Here is a 24,297-nt window from a genome sequence, read left to right as displayed (position 1 = left end):
CCGCGTTGTTCTTCGGGAGGTGTGAGTTGTTGATGTCTAGAGATAATTCGATTTTTAAGACTTTGTCGTTGAAGAAGGTGGCGAAGTTATCGCATAGTTCTTTGGACTCCTGCAGGGGTGAGGGCAGAGGCTTGGATGTTTGACGTCTGATAATGTTGTAGAGCTCCTTAGGTCTGTTTTTGGAATTGGCTAGTGCCTCTCGGAAGAAGCTGGATTTCTTGTTTTTGATGTGGTTGTTGTATTTCCTGCGTGCTGTTTTTAGTTGTAAGCGAAGGATGGCTGTTGGGTTGTTTCTCCACTTTCTTTCTTTGGCTCTCAAGGATCTTCTTTCTGCGTTGAGGTCCGCATTGAACCAGGTTCTAGAAGGGGTGGCACGGCTTCTTTTGAGCTTTAGTGGAGCTAGATTATCGAGAATGGAGACTAGCTCGGAGTTGTAGTGGTCGATGAGATCATTGGTCGAGAGGTGCAAAGAGTTGTCTGGAAGAAGTGAATTTAGTTGACCTTCTAGAATGTCTTGGGGTACTTGGGAGAGGTTTCTTGACCATTTGGGGGGGTCTTGGGGAGGTTTGAGCGGGATGATGGGGTGATTGATGTGAAATAGGATCATATGATGATCTGACCAGTCAACAGGTAGTATGTGGTTGACCGTGATTGAGTTCTTTTGTGCGATGATGGCGTCCAGTGTGGCTCCTTTGTAGTGCGTCTCCTCAGTGCAATGTTGAGTAAGGTTGTTGTCGGCGAGGAGGCTGGATAGCGATTTGATTAGAGGGTTGTGGATTTCGTTCCATCGGAGATTCAGGTCACCAAGAATTATGTTGTTGGAATCACCGAGGGCGACTTGTGCAATCAGGTTGGATAGTTGATCTCCAAACTCATTGTTTCTGCCCGGGGGGTGATAGAGTAGATGACACAGTAGAGAGTCGTTGTCTTTGGTTTTGATGGCAGCGGATAGATATTCGAATGAGTTGTACTCGAAGGAGGAGGTTTCTGTGATGCTCCAGCTGTCCTTGTGGATGATAGCAACCCCACCTCCTCGTTGATCAATCCTGTCTTTGGAGATGAGGGAGAAACCAGGAGGTACCAGCATGTCAAGGCAGGGAGGAGATGCCTTGTTTAGCCAGGTCTCCGTGAGGAACGCAACGTCAATGTCATGTGTGAGGATAGCTTCGGCTAGGTCCGTTGCATGTAGTGAGGCCGATCTGCAGTTGATTAGGAGGCAGTTGGTGATTTTCTCCTGATTGCTGGTGGTTTTGTCTTTAGCCTCTCTAGGTATAGCGGTGAGGACTGGTAATCTCTGTCGTTTGAGGGTGGGTAGGTCTTTCCGGTAGCTCGTGATTACTTGGATTTTAGATTTAGGTGAAACTGAGATGGTAGGGTCGTAGGTAGTGGCTAGTGAGGCTGCTTCTCTGTCTGACATAGGAGCTTCTGATCTGCGCGGTCTGGAGGTCCGGTGTTTTGCGCCTGCTAGGGAGTGAGAAGAGATAGTGGTCGGGGGCCTGGTGCATGGGGCTCTGGAGTGTTCGAATTTTTTGGGACTGGAAACCGGGTCCTTGGGATATGGATCGATCGGGTGGGCATTGAGGGCTACTGTGGGCCCCTGGGTGGTGTTGGCGTTGGCGAGGAGGGGGGTTCAGAGAGGGGGTTTGTGGGGTTTGCAGGCTATACCGAGGTTAAGAAGGATTTCTATTAAGCCCTGGGTGATAGTGTCAACCTGGTTTTCAAGGGCTGTGAGCCGCTTTGTTATGGAGTCAATGGGGGGGTTGTGAGCAGCTGTGGAGGGGCCGAGCGTGTTATAGTTAGAGAGAGTGGGTTGAGAGATAGGGATCGGGATAGTGGGAGGGGGGGGTTTGGGGAGAGGGCTAGGGGGGGGTTTAGACATGGGAGAGATAGGGAGAGGGACAGGAGGAGGATTGGACAGGGGAGGTTTGAGAGTAGGGGGGAGACTAGAGGGGAGGCTCGTTGGCTGGGGACTGCCTGTTGGCAGGAAGGGAATTGTCCTAGGCGGTGGTCGATGGCTGAGGCTGGGGGGGGGTGAGATGGTTAGAGGGCGGGGTAGGGGGTGAGGGTTGGGATTCCTGTTGGTGGTGGATGGGTGGGCGAGGGGGATGAGATATGGTGGGCGGAGGGGGAGCCTGGCGGGCTGTGTGTGGATCGAGAAGGGGCGTGTCGAGGTCTTCTCTGTCAGCTGAGAGAGTGGTCGGTGAGGGTGTAGAGGCGAGGTGTGGAGGGGTAGGGAGGGCTGCCTTGAGAGAGGGAAATAAGGAGTCAAAAGCTTCCAGGTTATCATTGTTGGCTTGTATGAGGACTGTGCCATTGGTGAAGATAGTCACTGTAGTATAACCTCTGCCAGCTGATCTGAACGGAAGAATCGCAGTTAGTTTGCAGCTGTGAGGAGTGGAGGTAGTTTTGGCGATGAGCATCCGCGTTCTGATCGTGGAGATCCAATATTCGGGTCTTTCAGTGTGAAATATTAGATCCATCTTCATCGGTCCTATGGAGGTCGAGTGGTAGATGTCAGTGATTAGGGTTTCTTTATGTTTGCGGATGAGTTTCTGTTTGAAAGCGCGTCGAAGCTTTGTAGAGAGAAGGGGGGGGAAGATGATGGTGAAGGCGTTCCGACTGTGAGGTTTGAGGTGGGCAAGTGGGACTGGAGAGGGAGGAGGAGGCTGGTCCCGGGCCATCGTGGGGATGGAGAGGGGGTGGGGGGGGGGGAGCCTGATTGAGTTGCGATGTGGGGCTTGGAGCTTCGGTGGCCCAGGTGGCGAACCGTGGGGTACCAGTGGAGCGAAGAGTAGAGCGAAGAGGGTGAGGCTCCAGGCCTAGGAGGGGGTCATCAAGCCCGGGTGATTCTGCTTAGGAGTTTGCAGGTAGCCAGGCTCTAATTGGCAGTTGGACCTTTGTGAGCTAGCACCATGGGACTGGTGTGTGATGGAGACTCTGCGCAGGAGAGGACATGCAAACTGCCTCCCGGGCAAGCACTTCGACAGCCGGAACAGTGCAGAGTCTCCATGTGTTGGTGGATGTGGTGGTGGTGGATGTGTGGTGATGGTGGACGCGGTGGTGGACGCGGTGGTGGACGCGGTGGTGGACGCGGTGGTGGACGCGGTGGTGGACCCGGTAGTGGACGCGGTAGTGGTGGTGGACGCGGTAGTGGTGGTGGACGCGGTAGTGGTGGTGGACGCGGTAGTGGTGGTGGACGCGGTAGTGGTGGTGGACGCGGTAGAGGTGGTGGACGTGGTAGTGGTGGTGGACGTGGTAGTGGTGGTGGACGTGGTAGTGGTGGTGGACGTGGTAGTGGTGGTGGACGTGGTAGTGGATGTGGTAGTGGTGGTGGACATGGTGGATGTGGTAGTGGTGGTGGACATGGTGGATGTGGTAGTGGTGGTGGACATGGTGGATGTGGTAGTGGATGTGGTAGTAGTGGTGGTGGACGTGGTAGTGGTGGTGGACGTGGTAGTGGTGGTGGACGTGGTAGTGGTGGTGGACGTGGTGGTGGACGTGGTGGTGGTGGTGGTGGTGGACGTGGTGGTGGTGGTGGTGGTGGACGTGGTGGTGGTGGTGGACGTGGTGGTGTTGGACCTGGTGGTGTTGGACCTGGTGGTGTTGGACCTGGTGGTGGTGGACCTGGTGGTGGTGGACCTGGTGGTGGTGGGGGTGTTGGTGGATGTGGTGGTGGTGGTGGATGTGGTGGTGTTGGTGGGTGTGGTGGTGGTGGACCTGGTGGTGGTGGACCTGGTGGTGGTGGATGTGGATGTGGTGGTGGTGGTGGTGGTGGTGGTGGTGGTGGATGTGGTGGTGTTGGTGGATGTGGTGGTGGTGTTGGTGGTGGTGGTGGATGTGTGGTGATGGTGGACGCAGTGGTGGACGTGGTGGTGGACGTGGTGGTGGTGGACGTGGTGGTAATGGTGGTGGTGGTGGATGTAGTGGTGGTGGACCTGGTGGTGGTGGACCTGGTGGTGGTGGACCTGGTGGTGGTGGACCTGGTGGTGGTGGACCTGGTGGTGGTGGACGTGGTGGTGGTGTTGGTGGATGTGGTGGTGGTGGATGTGGTGGTGTTGGTGGATGTGGTGGTGGTGGACCTGGTGGTGGTGGTGGACCTGGTGGTGGTGGTGGACCTGGTGGTGGACCTGGTGGTGGTGGTGGACCTGGTGGTGGTGGATGTGGATGTGGATGTGGTGGTGTTGGTGGATGTGGTGGTGTTGGTGGATGTGGTGGTGTTGGTGGATGTGGTGGTGTTGGTGGATGTGGTGGTGTTGGTGGATGTGGTGGTGTTGGTGGATGTGGTGGTGTTGGTGGATGTGGTGGTGTTGGTGGATGTGGTGGTGGTGGATGTGTGGTGATGGTGGACGCGGTGGTGGACGCGGCAGTGGACGCGGTGGTGGACCCGGTAGTGGTGGTGGACCCGGTAGTGGTGGTGGACGTGGTAGTGGTGGTGGACGTGGTAGTGGTGGTGGACGTGGTAGTGGTGGTGGACGTGGTAGTGGTGGTGGACGTGGTAGTGGTGGTGGACGTGGTAGTGGTGGTGGACGTGGTAGTGGTGGTGGATGTGGTAGTGGTGGTGGATGTGGTAGTGGTGGTGGATGTGGTAGTGGTGGTGGATGTGGTAGTAGTGGTGGTGGACGTGGTAGTGGTGGTGGACGTGGTAGTGGTGGTGGACGTGGTAGTGGTGGTGGACGTGGTAGTGGTGGTGGGCGTGGTGGTGGTGGACGTGGTGGACGTGGTGGTGGACGTGGTGGTGGACTTGGTGATGGTGGATGTAGTGGTGGTGGACCTGGTGGTGGCAGGCCTGGTGGTGGCAGGCCTGGTGGTGGTAGGCCTGGTGGTGGTGGTGGACCTGGTGGTGGTGGACCTGGTGGTGGTGGTGGACCTGGTGGTGGTGGACCTGGTGGTGGTGGATGTGGTGGTGGTGGACCTGGTGGTGGTGGATGTGGTGGTGTTTGGTGGTGGTGGTGGATGTGGTGGTGGTGGTGGTGGACGTGGGTATGGTGGTGGTGGAAATGGTGGGTGTGGTGGTGTTGGACCTGGTGGTGTTGGACCTGGTGGTGTTGGACCTGGTGGTGTTGGACCTGGTGGTGTTGGACCTGGTGGTGTTGGACGTGTTGGTGGTGGTGGACGTGGTGGTGGTGGTGGACGTGTTGGTGGTGGACGTGGTGTTGGTGGTGGACATGATGGTGGTGGTGGTGGACATGATGGTGGTGGTGGACATGATGGTGGTGGACATGATGATGGTGGTGGTGGACATGATGGTGGTGGTGGTGGACATGATGGTGGTGGTGGTGGACATGGTGGTGGTGGTGGACATGGTGGTAGTGGACGCGGTGGTGGTGGACGCGGTGGTGGTGGTGGACGCGGTGGTGGACGCAGTGGTGGACGCGGTGGTGGTGGACGTGTTCGTGGACGTGTTTGTTGTGGACGTGTTTGTTGTGGACGTGTGTTTGTTGTGGACGTGGTTGTTGTGGACGTGGTTGTTGTGGACGTGGTTGTTGTGGACGTGGTTGTTGTGGACGTGGTTGTTGTGGACGTGGTTGTGGTGGTGGACGTAGTGGTGGTGGTGGACGTGGTGGTGGTGGTGGACGTGGTGGTGGTGGTGGACGTGGTGGTGGTGGTGGACGTGGTGGTGGTGGTGGTGGTGGTGGTGGACGTGGTGGTGGTGGTGGACGTGGTGGTGGTGGTGGACGTGGTGGTGGTGGTGGACGTGTGGTGGTGGTGGTGGTAATCCTGCAGGAGTGGACCCCGCCACCCCCTTCACATGGGTGTGCATCAGACACTTCCTTTCTGGTACACAACTGCACCAACTTGTGCTTCTTTGTAATGCCTGAAGTGAAAGTGCAGGATGGCTGAAAGTCACACAACCTGACATGGGGCCAGCAGAATGATAATTAACTTAATTTATTTTGGGATTTTGTTGAGTGCTACATACTATCTTACAGCAGCCTAATACCGCCTGAGGTCGGAAGATAAAAAGGTCGAGAGAGAGCGGGAAGACTGAACAATCGAAAGATTGTGTGAAACAATTTGTAGTCAACCTACCAATGTGATCTCAAAAATATGGGAGTGAACAAACCACTGTACGTGAGAAACTCCCATGGCAGGCACCCAACAACTTAAAAACTGAGAAAAACAAGTAGTAATTCCGTCCCTGGCCGCTAGCTGGTAGAAGAAGCCCAGCTAGGGAATCTAAAAACAGAATGCTGCAAACAAGTCCTTTCTTTGTGCTGATGGAGCGGGACTAGACATCATTTTGGGAACCAGGACTTATAGTTCATCAGATTTTTCCCCAGAGTAAGAGACCGAAAAGGAGAAAAAATAAATAGAAAGATAGAAAATACTGACAGAGACACAGTCATGAAAAAGAAGCTGCAAGTGGATAACAAGGCTGTAGTCAGCAGCCTGTGACGATCCCAAGAATAGACAAGCGCGGCTGCGAAAGCACCGTGGAGAAAAACGGCGGGGGCGGGGGAGCGGATTCCTTTGAAGTCTGATGCCGAGGCTCACAGGCTGCCAAATGGTGTGCGATGTGCACGCGCCCGGCGCGCATGCACTGTAGGCAATCCGCCTAAGAAAGCCTTTGGGTGCATTTTTTAAAGCCCCTACGTAATACTCGCAAAGCATTGCTCAAGCAATTGCTATAGCAAGACCTAAAAATGGCCGTTGTGGCACAGGTGTCTGCAAATACTCGTAGTCATTTTAAAATGTTACAGCTGCTGATGTAGCCAACTACTGTTTGAGGATGTGACCTGAGTGGATTGGAATTGGTTTATTGCCTTATTTTTATTAGGCGTCTCCCTCCGTGTCTTGCTCCCATTCGACGTAAGTATTCAAAGACCGTTGTGAGATGAAGTAAATGGTTCAGCCCCAAACATGGCCATATCATTGTGGGTATGTCTATGTGCAGGCAAAGAGGACTACGTGAGCCCCAGTCTTGATAGAGATTGAGTTTGACAAGGGAGCATTCCTTGATATTCTGCAGTTGAAGGTTTATCGTCTGCGTTGCGCTTCAAGTCTTGCTTGCAATGTTTTGGTCTGATGCTTGAGAAGAAAACTGCTAACTTGGAGGGTAATTTTGTGTAGTAAGGTTCTTACAATTAGGTGGTTAAGTATGACCTGTATGTATTTATCTGGGAATGTTGCACAAGGGGAGATGTGTGTTAGTGCAGTTGCGGCCGGAATGACTCGTGGGTGAGGGGGGCGGGGTGACGGGGGGGTGGCACTGGGAGGTGGTCGCGCGCAGGGAGGGTAATTTAAAATAAAAAACTTACCTTCGCCAGTCCCGCGTCATCGGCCTGGTCCCTCGTCGTCGGCCCGCGTCAACCTCTGGAACTGGAAGCAGGTAGCCTCCCTCACCTCCCCTATGCCAATCACACCACTGCAATGGCAGCATTGTGATTGATTGGCACGCTGACCGCACAGGCGTCTATGAGGAGGGGATTTTCTCAATGTAGGCTGCATGCAGCCTACAAGGAGAAAATGGAGAGTGCACATGACTTGTTTGGGCAGCCCCAGAGGCCGATCAAACAGTCAGCCCCCACAACAGTGGGCATGCCACTTTTCCCCTGCCCCAGAGCAAGCCCGTCCACCCACCCCCAACCAAACCCTTCTGCTTTCTCGCAGCGTGAGAAAAATAAAATGGCATTTAAACTACCATTTTATGTTTCTGCTTTTCCACTGCGAGAAAGAAGTGGGGGCGACGCTCCTCCGCCCACACGGAGGAGTCGCCCCTGTCTTAGTGTGGTGTCCATGAGTGAGCTTTGTGAAAGTGTTTTGTCCCTTTGAGGAAAATGGGTGTTCTGTGAGTGCTCTATACCTAGAATGTTCCACCAGTAGCACTTGGAGTGTCACAGGAGCTGGGCAGACACCAACAACATATGGAGCTCTTAGTGGGTTGTTTCATTCTAAACCAGCCAACTTTATACCTGTAACCAAAAGCATGTATTATCAAAAACCCGTGTTTGTACTTCTGTGCATAGAGTTTAAGTAAGAAAGGACTTTCTGAAATCTATATTGTTGCTGATTCATGGGGTAAAATGTTTTTCATTTTCCTGGGTGACTCATTTAAGGAAAAGTTGCTCCTATTTTGAGATGCATCCCTCCTGTGAGGAGGCCAACCAGTTTCTACCATCTCTTGGCTTAGGTTACGAAGAAGCCTATAGTATTACACATTTGTGTAGTGGTGTGGCTCACTGGTTAGAGGCGTCAGACCCGTAAGCAGAGAACGGCCCCGGACCAGGGTTCAATTCCCGACGTGGCAGGGTTGTGGACCAGGGTCAAAACTGACTCGATAATTCTCGCCTCGGTGCCTACTCTAACCAGGGAACACACTCGGCAACTGTGGGCATTAAGCTTGCCTCATCTCTACAAAGGCCCCCCACAGACGCCGGGGATGCCTGGTTTCACCTTGGAGATACCCAGAAAGGGACCATCTCACAGGGAAAACCAGGACGGGTTCCCCAGCGGTCTTCAGCGCCAGGATACTCCATGGAGTCGCAGTGCGCTTTACAAGTACACTCACATTTACATTTACATTTACATTTGTGGTTCAGGCATATTCCATTCTCTCTCCACCGAATACAAAGAGCAGTAGTCCAGAGCTTGTGATGTGTTGCTTAGAGCTCTTATACATGTGCCCTTTGAAAGGCAAGCGTTTCTAAAATTGTCAACACATTTCCCGTTCGTGTTCCCTTCCTGCTTTATTTATTGAGATGTTTGGTAAACCGCTAAACCTCACCAAGGCTGGAAAAACAGGAAACGATTACAGCGAATGTTCTAAAAACAAGAGACAAGCCCAGCCAGATGCGAAGATCTGTAATGCTTTGATCATTTGCAGGACCATAGTAGACTTAATTTAAAGCACGTTTTCCCAGAGATTGCTAATATGAAAGACTCCGTAGTCTAGGAGAACTAGTCACTACAGGGTTAGTAAGCTTTTCATTTTGTCTGAGCAGCTGGAGTACTCTATATGTTTAATATACTATGTTCTATGTTTGGCTCAGAATTCTAAAGAGGACTCTTCCTGATAGTTCTATTTCCCGTCACGATTATTTTCCTTTCCTTGCACGCATGAAAAGATAATTTCTTCAGATTGTTATCGATGCTTTCCCAGATTTTGCCAAGGAAGTCGAACTGGTGAACACGTCTGTCTTTTTCTATTGTAGGTAGCATGTGGGTATATACCTCGGCGCTGAGGTATATGATTAGGAGTCCATGATCATAACTTGAATATGTGCATTGGTTCTTTTTGTACGTTTGTGACCAATTTTATTTTTATTTTTCCTTTTGCAGCCTTGCAGTTAGAGAGTTTTTATGTCTTGATGACCCTCCAGGTCCATTCGACAGCCTGGTAGAGAGCAGGGTAAGTTTTTTTTTTGAATGTTTATTGTTGCTGTTTGCTGTGAACCGAAGCATAAAAATATATACTTGCATTACCTGACGCATTTTGAAAAATAGATTGATTTAGATTTCACACCCCACAGGAATTCTTAAAAACGCTTGGAGACTGTGGTTTATTGAGACGATTTGGCTCAGTTTTACAATTTACCACAGTTTGAAAGTGACTTGAAAATGTTTTTCTAATCTTCTCCCTGAGAGCAAGAGGAAGACCTACATCAATTCATCTAATTAAGAACTTCTTTCAGAAGTATTTGTCTCTGGTTAGCCTGACTTTTTTCCAATTTCTATTGGCAAAGTAGAGTCTGTAAATGGAATGAACACGATAACCATGGCTACCTTACTACAGTAATTTCCAGATGCTTTGGTTTCATGAGAAATGTATCAAGATAAACAATAATGGTTGTATAGTCTTTTTGCAGTGTGAAGAACCTGGAATTTCTCAGACTCATTCTCACTTGTCATTACGTAACAGCGAGAAGTGTTATTCATGGATGAGATTTCAAATAAGAACTGACAAATTCAACCACTTTGCTGTGTGTGTGTGGGTGGGTGGGGGTGGGTGTGTGTGTGTGTGTGTGTGTAAGATTTGGTATTCGAAGAGAGCAGTGTACTTGCTGCAAACATGACGTTTCTTTTGCTGCCAATTCCAGAATGATGTGTAAATCCTGTGAGAGTAACGCACGCTCCCCTTCATTGTACTGCAAGTATTGAATATTGCTGCACAGCCAGAAGCGTATGCTGTGTAGAACACCTGCCCATTGTACTGTAACTTCAGCAAATTGTTGCAAAATGATAATGTGTGTTGATGCACTTTTACTGAATGCAAAAAAGCTTGAAATGAGTAGGATCATTACCTCTGGATTGTACTTTTCTCACTATCCAGTGTTACACAGTGATGAGCATGTGGTGAATACAATGGTCACTATTTTGTTATTGCAACATTCTGTTGCAGATTGGTAGATTTCGGTAGTGTTTTATTCTGGCCTAAGAACTGCATGTTTATTCCCTCTTAATATGCTCCAACATCTGTACCTGCATGCACATGTGTTGTCACACGACACTGAGTTTCATACTTAAGACGATTGTCATCACATGCTGGTACAGGCGGATCAACATTTGGAGCGTAGAAACGATACGTCTGCGCATTATGCTCTAGTTTAGCAGCAGCACAGATTTGTCAATGAAGATCAGAGCCTCTTGTGGCTAAGGAACGTTCTACTTAAAGCTTCAACTATTCACTATGTGCATTCAGAAGTGACCAACGTAATTTCTGTAGGTGCTTTCCCCCGGACAACGGAAGAAAATCCATTCCAAGCCTTCCTAATCTGACCCTTCCATATCATGGGTGGCCAGTTGGTGGCAGGATCAGCCATCCCCTCCGCCAATTGTAAAACATCACCTCGGACAGGTGGGTCCTCCAAATAGTTCGGACGACCCCTCCTTCCATGCCTCCATCTTTTGACTGGCTGACGGAGAATCATCTGATTTTGCTTCAGGTGGAAGTCCTGTCTCTCTTGGGCAAGGGAACCATAGAGCGGGTTCTGGCGCCAGAAGTGGGCTGCGATTGTTGCTCCCGCTAATTTCTGGTTCTGAAAAAGGACAAAGGCCTTCATCCTATCCTATCCTAGAACTATGAACCCTCACCTACTTCCTCTAACAGGAGGAATTCAAGACACTCACTCTAGCTCAGGTCCAGGACCCAGGAGACTAGATGGTAGCGTTGGACTTGCAGGATGCATATTTCCGTACCTGCTGGTTATGGTGGGCCACAAGCATTTTCAGTTTAGCGTGCTCTCCTTTGGCGTTAGCAGTGCCCCTCAGGTGTTCACCAAGTTGATGGCGGAGGTCGCAGCTCATCTACGCGGATCAGAGGTGCCAGTCTTCCCACTTCTCGACAACTGGCCGTTGAAGGGAGGCTCGTTACAGGTTGTCGTCTCCCACCTCCAGACTACGTCAGACCTCCTGCATTCACTGGGGTTCTCCATCAGCGTGCCAAAATCACACCTCACTCCCTCTTAGATGCTCCCCTTCATTGGAGCTGTTACAAAGCAAGCGGGGCACCTAGTAACAGCCTGTGGTACTGCACAATTTCCTCTCTTCGAAGATTTTGTTACAAAACTTATCATTAGCAATAACAATAGCTCAAAATTTTACTAATGCGAGACCTATTGCATTGCAGCTGCTTGTTTACTTCTAGATGTAGCGAGGGGATGTAGTTCCCCTGTCTGAGGTTTCAGAACCGTTTTGGTTTGGTTCTCTTTTAAATGTCATTTTCAGGCTGCTCTCCAGATACAGCCTTTCTGCAAAGTGATGATTTATAGCAAGTAGCCAGGGGGGCCGGTTCCATGCAGGAGTATCCAAACTGTGAGCATAATGAAGTATGAATTCTCTGCTCTCTCTGGATGTCATCAGCCTTCCTAAAGTAGCAAAACAACTAAAACTACAAGTCTTGTCAAACTTTCTCATCCTAAACACCAGAAATGGTCCCACCCATCACTTCAGCTAACGACCACATTGAGTGTACAGTCCTCTGCTCACAAGACCCTCATGGGATTTGACCACTTTTATTTAATTGTCTGAATCTTCACAGGAATATACGCAATGTATTTCTGCACTCTGACGAAGGCTGTGCTCATACTCTATCCTGTGTCATGCTAAACCAGGGGCATTAAATTCACAAACAAATATAAAGTGCCACAGGGACAGGGAGTATCCTTAGAACTTCGGCCCAAAGGAAAGGAAAGGACAGATAGTACTGTTCTAGACCAAGTCTGAATGGTGTGACCAGATTTTGATCCCAATTGTCATACACATTTAACAGATACGGCTCTAAAGAGAAAGTCATTTTTACGTTTAGATTTAACTGTAGGTTTGGCCAGCTCATGATTTTTTCTGTCCTGTCTTTTTCATTGATAAAAAATGGTCTTTGCCCAGTGCTTATCCTGGTTTGTTAACTTTGGTAAACTCTACAGTTCAGATCTACCTAAGTAGACACTTAAAGATTTGATGTTCCTAAGCCATCTGGATTTTCAATGTTCACCATAGTTAGACGATCTTTAACAATCAGTAGTTTTAGGGAACAACTCTGATTGCACCATATAGAAATCCATAATAAAAGCGGTGTAAGTTGAATTCCATCTATCACATAGGACATCTCTAGCTATTCGTGACAGGAATAGTGTGAACAAGACTGGGGAACAGACCAAAGACATCTATAAAACGTATTCTCCTCTGTTTATAGGAGACCAGAGTCAACATGACCCCTGGCCCCAGATCCATATCAAGCAACAGTAACCCATTTTGACTGATATAAGGGAAGCATAGATGGAATATGTTTCTTCCCCAATTTTGAGCAAAATAAAGACCGCTAAGAAGGATTGAGCAGGGGATCTCTTTGAATTCTTAACAGCTCCTTCCATTATCAATGCTTTTCGAAGGCCGCGCCTACATAGGGGACGGCCTTAATCTTTTCCAAACAATGACCCTTTATCATAAAATATCTTGACTTTGCCAATTTGCTTCTACACACCATTATAAATGACTTACTAAGATTTGTGCTAAAATCCCTTTTGCACATATAAGAAACAGAACCATCAAGAAACTCATTAAGAGCATTAGCTGTTCTTTCCGCATATAATAGTACTGGCATGAGACGACCACCCATTTGGAGGGGGACATCTTTTTGCCAGATGCTGAATAACATTCTAAGTCATTTATGTATAAAACTAATAAGAATGGAGCTAAAACAAACTGTTTGACACCTGGACTAGTTTAAATAAATCAGTTGTTTCCTTTAGTGTTGTATCCAACTTTTGCCTTCAAGTTACAATGTACGCATTGCTAAATGGATAATTATGCCCAAATCAACCCCGCGTTGGCAAGTATAGACCACAGCTTCAGCCTATTGACACAATAAAAGGACGAGCTGAGGTCCATAAATGCCAGATGTAATGAAGTGTTATTATTAATAGTGTACTGCTCAAGTAAAAGATGATGGTTGTGGCAATGTTCTGTTGTGCTCAGACCTGATCTGAAACCATGTTGCACGTCAGATAGAACTCCCATCTCCTCTGCCAAACTATTGATTCATGTTAAAATCACCCTGCCTGCTGATTTTGCAACACAGTCGAATGATTTGAACGATAACAACGTGGATATCCGTTGTTGCCCTTTTTAAAAACTGGAACAGTAGTTGGTTGCTTTCCAGAATCCCAAGCTGCATTGCTACAGGGGCACATACACAGAACTATGTGCAGGATTATGGGACCTCGGCGTATAGGGGCTAAGCCTTCCCACCACCCTAGTGCCCACAAGCCCAGGACTGACTAGCTATAGTGTCTCATTCACTCTTCCAAACACTCATGAAGAAGCCAATGATTAGACACCCCAGAACACAACACTCCCAGATCGATCAGGAATTGTCTTAAAAGAGGACACAAGGCCGGATCTCACAAGTTTAAAAAAGATGCACATTAAATATCTGGTGTATTCTCCAAAATGGAGTGAGAGATTTGTGTTCAGCAGCGAGTGTATCTCGCTTGCGGTTCTGGCCACCTGCAGTTCGAAGGTCTCTTATGCTGATGAGAGATCCTTTTCTTATTGAAACAATAAAGCTTTGAGTCTGCTTAGTTTATTGAAATCTGTTTTCAAAGTTGGAATGGAAGGCCAAAGCGAACTATCTACGGTCCTATGAGGGGGTGGAAAAAGGACATTGCTACAGTAAGTAACCCGTTGCGAAACAGTTAGTATGTACGGGATCCCGGCCCGTAAGCTGCAGCAGTTGTGGGTATTTAAAATAAGATAACTGCCATTCAAAAGCAAAGTTAATAAGGAAATAACAGCTGGGACGGGCGTACCTTTTAAAAAACGAGCCAGATTAGGGGCTGACACATTACAAGCGCTGTGCAATTTAACTTGTTTGCAGACTAGGGAATGTCCTACTTTGGAATCTAAATTCTCCCCTGTGAGGAAAACCTCCTTATCGGCTTACTTACATCTGCATGTGAAAGGCAACGACCACAATTCATGAATAAATGCACTTCCCAGGGTCTCAAAGCATCCAATAGTAAAATGTTGCATGCAAAAAGTAAACAAACAGTGAGAAGGGCAGTGAAATAACACCATGTATTAACCACACAGCTGCATATGTCTCGGCTACAGAGTAAGGTAACTGTTCTAATTGTTCTATGTGTAATAAAGTTTAAGTTGCGTCCATTCATCTACATACATTTTTGTTTAGCAGTCAAATTAAACAGTAAAAGCATTCAAATAATCCAATGGAACTTTCTCCTTTTTTAGCGTTTGTAGCGTCAATGCAAATTGCATTTCAGAGTGCAATTGTTTTTGACCATGATACACTACAGATACATCCTTCTGTACAATATCAATAACCGAGGAAACAATATTATCCAAGGTGTAAATACGGAAGATAATGTATTAATAGTATCAACCACTGCAAGAACTTTTCCTAAATTAGCTAGGTCAATTTCACGCAAGCGCATCGCAGCTTCCATCTGTGATAGTTTCCACAATTCATTATATGCTTCATAAATAAATCGTTTTGATTGTGGTGATTTGGATCTAAGAATAAAGTCAGCCAAATTGATGTCATCCGACAAAGGGACAGGTGTTGTTTCACTGACATCAGTGTTGAGTGTCCCAACCATTGTTGACACAATGTCCCCAGCGAATACGTGGTGACTGAATGAGAATGTGGGAAACGTGGATCAGGTCTACTTTGTGAGAAACCTGACGTTGCATTAAGAAAACTTAGTTGACATGCAATGGAGGTAGCTGGCCACAATAACCACCCCAAGGGGTCACATCAGAGGAATTTATACTATCATTTAGGAACAAGGCATGCAATAGATCAATCGTATGTTTGGTGTGTGTACCCCATGTATCATACTCGCTAATTAGTCGTTGACCGTCTGTGGAACAGGGATCATGGCGGAGGGAGACAACCGTAGCAGCAACCTGCTGGCCGCAGAAACAGCCAGCCTCGAGGAGCAGCTCCAAGAATAGGGAGAAGTAATCCTGGTTTCCGATAGAGTGCTTCGGTGGGAAAAACCTTGGTTTTCCAGCTGCTCTGATTGGCGTCCTTTCTTCAATTTTCTTGCTGATTTTTTACTTGGACCCATTAGTTCTGTCAGGAGTTTCATCTTTTTTAATGTTGCTGTGTTTGGCAGATTACATTGTCCCAACTCTTGCTCCTAAAATTTTTGGCTCCAATCAGTGGACAACTGAATAGCAGCAAAAATTCCATGAGATCTGTTGTACTCTTGTTAAAAGTCGTCGAAGAATTGTTGGCTGGTGGAAACGTCTTTACTCTTTGAAAGAGGAAAAGCCTAAAATGTACTTCATGACTATGATCAGTACTCTGGTTGTAGTTGCATGGTTAGGACAGCAAGTCCACAACCTCCTCCTTACATACATTATTGTGAACTTATTCCTGGGCTAAACCAACACAGACTTATCAAAAAGTATATTGGCATGGCTAAAAGAGATCAATAAACCTATGAAGCAAAAGGAGAAGAAAAACGAATGAAGCAATCATTGAAAGTAAAAAAATTATTTCCAAGGGAACAGCAGTCTGCATCATTCTTCACTGATGTTTTTCTAATTATATATGTTTTGTTTGTTAATGTAAATGTTTTAATTGCACTGACCTTGTGTGGAAATGGAAGTAATGCATCCAATAGAAACAATCGAGTAACTCCGGTCAGTACGATCCAGTGTAAATTTTTTAGAGGAGAATATTAGTATAGGCCCCGCTCTTGCTAGCTCCTGGGGTAACTCTATCCTGTTTATACTTTACTGGAACACCGCAGGTTTGCGCTCAAATGTGACAAACGATATTTGGCTTAGTTTTGTCCATAAGTTTAGCATTCTTTGTATCCAAGAAGCGTGGGCTACATCTGAGATACATTTAGACGGTTATAAAACCTCCCCAGCACTACTGTCACCCTCTGGTAGAGCAAAAGGTGGCTTGATCATATTTGTTTCCAATCTCGTGCAGATTATGAAAATCGTTCCAATCAAATTAGAACCCAATTTTCAAATAATATCTCTGTACCCGAGTAACACTGACATTCTTTTACTGGTCAATTTTTATAACAATCTCCACCCGGGAGAGTTAATGAAAGTGATAAAAGAAATCTTTCTCTTCCTCCAGGAATTAATTAATAAGGCCACTAAAGATGTGGTAATTATTTGGGGTGGCGATTGTAACCAAACCTTGTGCAGGAACAGTAATAATTTAGCCTGTGGTATTATGGATGAGAATGAAAACCCGGTAACTCACTTCCCCCATACTATAATTGGGGACTGCTTGAACGAAACCTTTTTTGGCCTAGATTTAGGTCTGGCAAATGATATGGTGAATCCCTCAGTCCGGCTTATTCCTACTTTCAACGGCAGAGGAAGGTCAAGTATAATAGATTTTATTTTTATCTCTTCGAAAGCTGGATCTCGAGTCCTGAATTTTAAGACCCATGACATCATTATTAGCGATCACCACCCAAACAGCATTATCTTAAAACTTTTGCAGAAGCCAGATAGGCATAATAGGACCCTTGGGCAAAACACCTTGATCGTAGATAGGCTTAATGGGTATTCACTTAAGTGGGAGAAAGTGGACCCATTGGATATCACCACAAGTGTGGTCAAAAATTCACGAACAGCGATCGAAAAATGTCTTGATCTGGCCACCTCTAACGAGGATGTTATGACCAACTTTGCGATAGTAACAAAATCCATAAAAGAAGCCCTTTTTGTCAAATTAAAACAGAAAGTCCAAAACCAAAGGATGGTTTGATAGTAGTTGTACTAATGCATATAGAGAACTAAAAACAGCACTACATAAAACAGAAAGGGGATACCCAGGAAATTGCCACTCTCAGAAGGGAGTATAATCGGGTCATAAAATCGAGGAAAGCAGAACTGAAAAAAGATCTATGGGATCAACTCCATAAATCTTGTATCTTAAGAGATAGTGTCGCCTTTTTGTCAGAATCTAGAGATAAGCCTACAATTGATGTTGCTATAGACGAACAAATATGGGTTGAACATTTTGAGCGGACATTTGGCATCCCCCCCAATGGGCAAGAAACACATAATGCACAGGTACCAACCATCGCTGAAACCAAAATAACTCCATTTCTGATAGCTCTTGATGTAACGTATGAGGAAGTGGAGCTCGCATTGGTGGCTAGCAAAAATTGAAAGGCCCCAGGTCCTGATTGGGTCTCAATCGACCTTTTTAAATTTAATATGGATTTGTGGACCCCAATTTTGACCAGAGTCCTACGAGCAGCATGTGCTGTAGGGCTTGTGGATTCGTGGTCTCAATCCATTCTTGTTCCCATTTTTAAAATAGGGGACCGCCAATTGCCCTCTTGTTACCGTCCTATCTCCCTGCTGGACTCTCTGGGGAAAGTGGCAGGGCGAGTTATCCTAGAGCGACTCCAGCAGTGTGCGGATGACAACAAGATTCTATCAGATATTCAATTTGGGTTCCGTGAAGGACTTGGTACCACTGAGCAAAACCTCAATTTGTCTCTTTTGATGGGCAAGTACATAAATGCCAAGGGGGGCCCTATATATAGGCCTATATATAGCGTATGTCGATTTGTCAGCAGCTTTCGACTGCGTTAAGTCATACTAAATCATGATCCATTTTATTTTATATGGGGGTAGAGCAGCCTCTCGTAAATTTTTTTGCATGAATTATACTCTGATGCCACAGCGAGGAACTACAACGTGCTCTCGTGAGATATAGCACTTTTATTGCCAATCTGGACCTGAAAATTAATATTGAAAAAACCTTTGTTACGTCTTCAGGTCCCAGAACCAAGAAAATTAAGGCTATTTTCATTGACCATGTAAACTCGAGAGCACAAACACATACCCGTATCTGGGAATTGTAATAGAGCATACATGTTCTTGGACTCAGGCCATTGAGTCAAGGAAATTGCTTTTTATGAGGGCAACAGTTGCGTTAATTAATTTCTCAAGGAGATTGGGAATAAGGACCCCCACCGAACTCATCGAGATATATAAGGCTAAATGTGTAGCCATCGCAATATATCCGGCTGGTGTGTGGGGGTAGGGGAAGGTTGAAGCCCTGCAAAAGGTTGAAAATGTTTTTTTAAGGTTTCTCCTCGCTGTTCCACAGGGTACTGCGGCCTACTCGTGCCACTTGGAACTGGGTCTGTCTCATTTGATAGACTTAGTTGAAATCCAACCCCTCCTCCTATGGCACCGTATTTTGTCATCAAATAAAACTATTTTCTGTCCAGGGTTTATTGAGGACTGTATTTCTCTAGAGAACGCTCACAAGATTGGATGGACAGCCTACATTAAAAACTTCTTGTATGATTTGGGTATGGCACAACATTATCATTCTCCCATCCTAATCTCAGAAATCTCTTGAAAAGCGTTCAAAAAACACTGCTTGACGCACTTAAAATATCTGCGGCTGACTAATGAGGCCAGTAAAATAACAGCCCAACACATGTTATTAATCCAAACAACCTTGACCATTCAACCCTATTTAACTTTCAATTTTTCCAGCTATGAAAGATTTTTATTAACTCGGTTCAGGTTGGATATTTTCCACCGTTTGGTCACTTTCCCAACAACTATCGATTGGGCAAAGAATTTACAAACTATGCCCCTGTGATGATGTCTCTGCCCAATCCTCAATCCACACAATCCTATTCTGTAAGTTTTACTGTGAACCAAGGAAACGCTGGCTTATGCAGTTTCTAAAAACCATGGGTTTCCGAAGGTGCCGCCCCGCATTTCTCTCTCTCCAATTTTTGGATGAGTAGTGTTCTGCTAAAGCCATAGCTAAATTTCTGATGTTTGTCATCAGACACAGGCCAAATTTAGACTGCTGCAAATATTATATGCTAGGATTATACTCACTTCTATTCGCTGTATAGCTTAAGATGTTTTAGACTGTTTTTAACTGTTTCTATCCTTGCATTCTATAAATTGTGAAAATTGTGATAGTTGTAAATTAATTTTTTACATGTGCTCTACTAGAAGAACACATTTTTAATTTTAAACGATTCCACTTGTGTAAATTTTTAAATGTACTGTTATGGTTTTTCATACAGATGAAAGCCGAATAAAGGACTATTTGATTTGATTTGATACTCCGCTAATTAGAGAATAGAAGGCAGATTCACGTTTTTTGCCGTTGCCAAACCAAAACGAGTAGTTTGTTGCACTGTCATTTAAAAACAGAATTTGAGTCGGAATGAGACATGCCTGATGCAGTGCGTCAGTGCCTTGCACCTGCCAATCTTTAGTACCCCAAATAGATTTCAACTCAAGAGTCTTTCCAATGTTCGTAACCATGTTAGGCCAAACCACTCCTAAAGGAATTCGAATAAATCAGTTTAGTGCTGTCAATATGAATTTAGATTGATATGGCAATTTTAGCTTGTAGAAATAGGACTCTAGATTAGAAATAGTATAATCAGAAAAGTATGTGAACTTACTCCTTTGAGTATTAGAACTCTCTTGTAAAGGAGTCGGACAATGTTCCCACTGTGTAAAATTAAAAAATTGGTCTTAGAGTGTTCGTTTTGTGCAAGAAATGATGGCCATAATGTTGGTAACAGAACAAATCTGCATAATTGGCCAAATTCAAAAATAAATATTCAATATCAAAAGCAGCATAATACTTTAAATCAGAAAACAATGAATGATCGGCTTGAACATCTCAGTTGTCCAAACGGATATCCATTGATATCGCATCTCCTAAGAAAACGCGGAACATGTATGGAACGTTCAGGACCTCCGTTGGGCCATGAATAGCGAATGCAACTTTATCCCAAACAATGCCATCAGCGTCAAGGAAAGCTGAAATGTTCACGAGGGCTTGATCTCTTTTCATTATATGGGATGATGTATGTAGAGCCAGAACTCTGTCAAAGTTTACAGCAAAGCAGTCAGGCAAATCATGGCCAATGAGGAGTAAGAAGAACACTGTCACAAACCCAATCCACATGAAAAGGTATACAAGCGTGAGTACCATCCCGGTGTGTGTCCAGGGTGGGACTAGGTAAGTCTTCTTGAACCAGGCAATGAAAAGATGCGTACTTGTCGGAGGGGTTACCACAGATGAGCATGAAGAAGAGGAGTTTGATGAAAAACTGGTACGATCCATAAAATAACCACTCGCTCCCAAACAAAACAATGGAGGCTGTGCAGCATCAGTTGGATTATGGATGCTACTGTCCAGAATGTCGATGACGACCTTAACTGGAGGACTATCATACTTGACGTGTGCATCAGTGAAAGTAGAAGCTACAACAGGCAAGAAATTGATAGAAGTTTCCAACTACCCCTCTCTATCATGCGGGGGAGTAGTCGCGGAAGCTAAAGTCATCTGATCCAGTGTAAGATCTCTGCATGGAATACTTGGAGTCCTACTATTCAGCATCTGCTGTATGGTGTAGTTTGACATTGTCAATAGAAATAAATCTGTTTAACTTGCGGCCAGGCAAAGGAGGCAAAATTACTGTACAAGTACCTTTCAATCCAAGAACAGGGACAGGTGCACAATAAGAGGGATCAAATTAGTTTTTGTTCTCCAGCTTTTCCTGTACCAGATCACCAACTTTAGGAAGTTTCCAGTAACAGGAATCAGCACCGCTGCTTCAGTGGAGGAGAGCGAATGATCTCTAGCCAGTGTGTCACGGGTCTTTTGTAGTTCCTGTACATAGTAGAATGGTTATCTACATAAAATGTTGTGGCAGCCGCCACAACGTCTGGACCATCAAGGTCTGGCACAAACATTTTAATGCCAAAGAGCATCTCGTATGGGCTCCACCCTCCCCTCCCCCATAGATCTTATAGGTAGATTTAGTGCACTTTGAACCCCATACAAATGAGTCAGATAACCCCTGCCAGTACATAAGACTCTAGCTGTCAAGGATGGCTTTAAGTCACGGTTTATTGGCTCCACTATTGAATTGCCTGGAGGCCGGTAGTGAGACAAACTGCACCAGCACCCCCAGAGACTTCATTGCCTCCTTGTAAGCCGTAGAGGCAAACTCAGGACCTTGCTTGGTCAGAATGGAAGGTGCCACAGACAAAAGTCCGGACAAAGACATGCAAATCTCTAATGACATTTTGAGCGTCAACACTGCGCTGCGACCAAACCCAAAGAAATTGAGTGCACAAATCCACTTCAACAAAAATGTTTATATGCAGTGTCAGATGTCAAAGGACTTCAGTGATCAAGATAAATACAACCAAACAGTTGATTAGTAATATATAGCTGTGTATGTTGAGGACGTGCAATAGTAGAGGATTTAATCCATTGACCAATGTTACAAGATAGTACATAATTACGGGTTTGTTGGTATAAACCACGCCACCAATAATGTTGCTGTAAAATAGAAACTGTTACAGAAACTCCCGCATGTGCAGAAGCCATGCCTTCATGTGAGGCTATGATCAATGGTAGTCTGCGGTCCTCGTTGGAAATCATCCGATCCCCAATGGACAGAATAGTTGCAAATGGGAATTGATCCCTAGATAAGTGATATGAATGAAATGAAGGAAAACCCTGTAGGAAGTCTGTTCCATCCTTCGTCTGAGCAATTGCCCCAATTATATCATGATCAATTTTAGTCATGGACCTAGTGACAGCTGCTACTTAACATGTGGCCACTGCAGATTTGGCTGCCTCATCAGCCAAAAAATTACCAACAGCATGTGCTCCCACAAGCTGATGTCCAAGCGTATGGATAACATGAGTGAGTGACAAACATTCCTTAAGTTCGGACACTCGGACCCAAAGCGTTTTACGCTTTATTGCCCTACCTTTAGAGTCTTGATGATCATTCTGAGACCAAAAGAATAAATTGTCATTGAAAGCCTGCACACAGTAGTAGGAATTGCACAAAACAAGAGTGCTAACATCAGGATCAGCTATTTCTAGAGCTAAAATCAAAGCACGCAGCTCCTCTAATTGAGCTGTACAGTCCCTAAGCGCCTTTTATGGATGGGGATGTAAAGCTTTGGAATTCGGAACACTCACCTTTGTCCCTGCCTCTAAAGCCAATACAGGTGAGACCATAAGAATGCATTTCCCCTGGGCCAGAGAGCAGTCCTTCAGAATCACCATCTGAACCACCGTAAGAATTTTATAAATGGTGGAAAAATGTATCTCGGCCAACGTGTACAAATGCGATTTGTAAGCAGTGGGGACTGTCCCTCATTGAACATCAAGTAAGTGAAACCTACGGTACCAGACGCAATGTTTATGACCACATTTTTGGAATTATCACAAGTTAACAAGAAGTTAGTCGCAAGCAGATCAGACTACAAAGACCGAAGAATCGTGGTATTTTCTGGAAGCCAGTTGGAAGATAAAAAAGAGGTTTGTAGCAACGCGTAAAGCGGCTTGATAAACTGGGCATAATCAGGAATATATGTCCGCCTGAAATTAAAAAAAACCCAGCAAAGATTGTAACTTCTTGAGAATAGACGGAGATCCCAATTGGGCACATTTCTCCAAAAAGTGAGGGGCTAACCCCCTACCTTCATTGTTGAGCTCATAGTCCAAGAAGAGTTCCACTAAGTAGGTGATGTAGGATTTAGCTAAATTAAATTTGAACCCTAAGTCAGCAAAAGACAGAACGATCCGATGTACACGTACAAGATGCAGTATTAATTGTCATCCGTCAAGTAAATGTCATCGACGTACGAAAAGACACAACACGCGCAGCAAAAGCCCCATTACTATTCTTATAGCCCTCAGGCAAACGTGTAAACCTTTCATGATTGCCGACCACGGTAAATGCGGTCAAGTCATGGATTTCAGAAGCCAAATTGTGACTACAAAAGCCATTAGATCTGTTGAGTGTGGTTTTATATTGTTTACGTACTATGTTACTTATCAACACAGAGCTATGGGTGTTCTGTACCGCAAACATACGAACATTTCAGTAATGCAAAACTATGTGATATGAACCGTCCAGTTTTAATATCGTAAAAAGAGGATTATTCATTTATGAAACACAAGTTTCAGTCACACCTTGATATTCCAACTGGGCCAAAATGTCACTCGCATATACTTTTGCATCCCGCTTGATCCGATATTGAGCTTGTGGCTGTGGCATGGATCGTAAAGGAATTTACTAACCAGGATCTCAGTTTTGTCAGAATCAGGCCAAATAGCATTATCATTTGGATGGGTACAACAAGTATAAACTGGTGAAAGGTGAGCAGCGCATTAGCCTACGGATTTTTTTTTTTTTTTAAATAGCCACATTTTTTATTTTCAGTGTTTTTTTTCTTTCAAACATGGCATTACATACATAACATTACCAACCCTCAGCTGCCCACCCCCTCCCATAACCACTTTGCCGTCTTTAAATCGACTTGCTCTTGCACCGCATTCTCCACTTCCGCATGAGTCCATAATAGTCCCACCATTTGTCCCACACATGGGAGTGTTTCTTTGGGCACCCCCCTGCTTTTTAGATAGATTCTTCCTACTTTGAGCACCAGTCTATTGCCTCTCACCGTAATTGTGCGCACTCCATTTATGTGCAATGTCTTATTTAGCGATGTCTTATTTAGCGAATACCGATGCCACTCCCACAAGCACCCGCTCTCCCCTATTCCCTCCTACGTCTGTGAAGACCCCCAGTAGAGCTACTGTAGGAGTGAGGTCCCTGATAATTTATGCATCGCAGATGTGAGGGAAGAAGGAATGCAAAAGGAGTGTGTGAAATTGTCCTAAGGAGCTACCTATGGTTTGACAAGTGTGGTGCTTGGCAGGGTGCCTCGGGGCACGTAGCAAGAAAAGGCTTTGTAAGTATAGCAAAAGGGGTGGATGAATTTCTTGCGAGCAGTCCACTTAAAAGGACAAATTCTGAA

At 45.8% G+C, this 24,297-nt stretch overlaps 1 protein-coding gene and 1 pseudogene across 4 annotated transcripts in view; both read left to right on the top strand.

Annotated features, from left to right (window-relative positions):
• SNX16 (sorting nexin 16) overlaps positions 1-24,297 on the top strand; it is a 232,094-nt gene that overhangs the window by 143,506 nt on the left and 64,291 nt on the right. For all 4 annotated transcript variants that reach the window (XM_086965940.1, XM_086965939.1, XM_086965941.1 and 1 more), the window contains exon 5: positions 9,280-9,349. In XM_086965940.1, the coding sequence (XP_086822066.1) occupies positions 9,280-9,349 (70 nt within the window). The remainder of the gene's footprint in view (positions 1-9,279; positions 9,350-24,297) is intronic.
• Positions 15,311-15,934, top strand: LOC147724379 (ADP-ribosylation factor-like protein 6-interacting protein 1 pseudogene; annotated as a pseudogene).

Source organism: Lissotriton vulgaris, chromosome 4_1, assembly GCF_964263255.1.
Source record: "Lissotriton vulgaris chromosome 4_1, aLisVul1.2, whole genome shotgun sequence".
Classification (NCBI taxonomy): Eukaryota; Metazoa; Chordata; class Amphibia; order Caudata; family Salamandridae; genus Lissotriton; species Lissotriton vulgaris.
The sequence above is the reverse complement of the archived record's forward strand: the minus strand, read 5'-3'. Positions and strand labels throughout refer to the sequence as shown.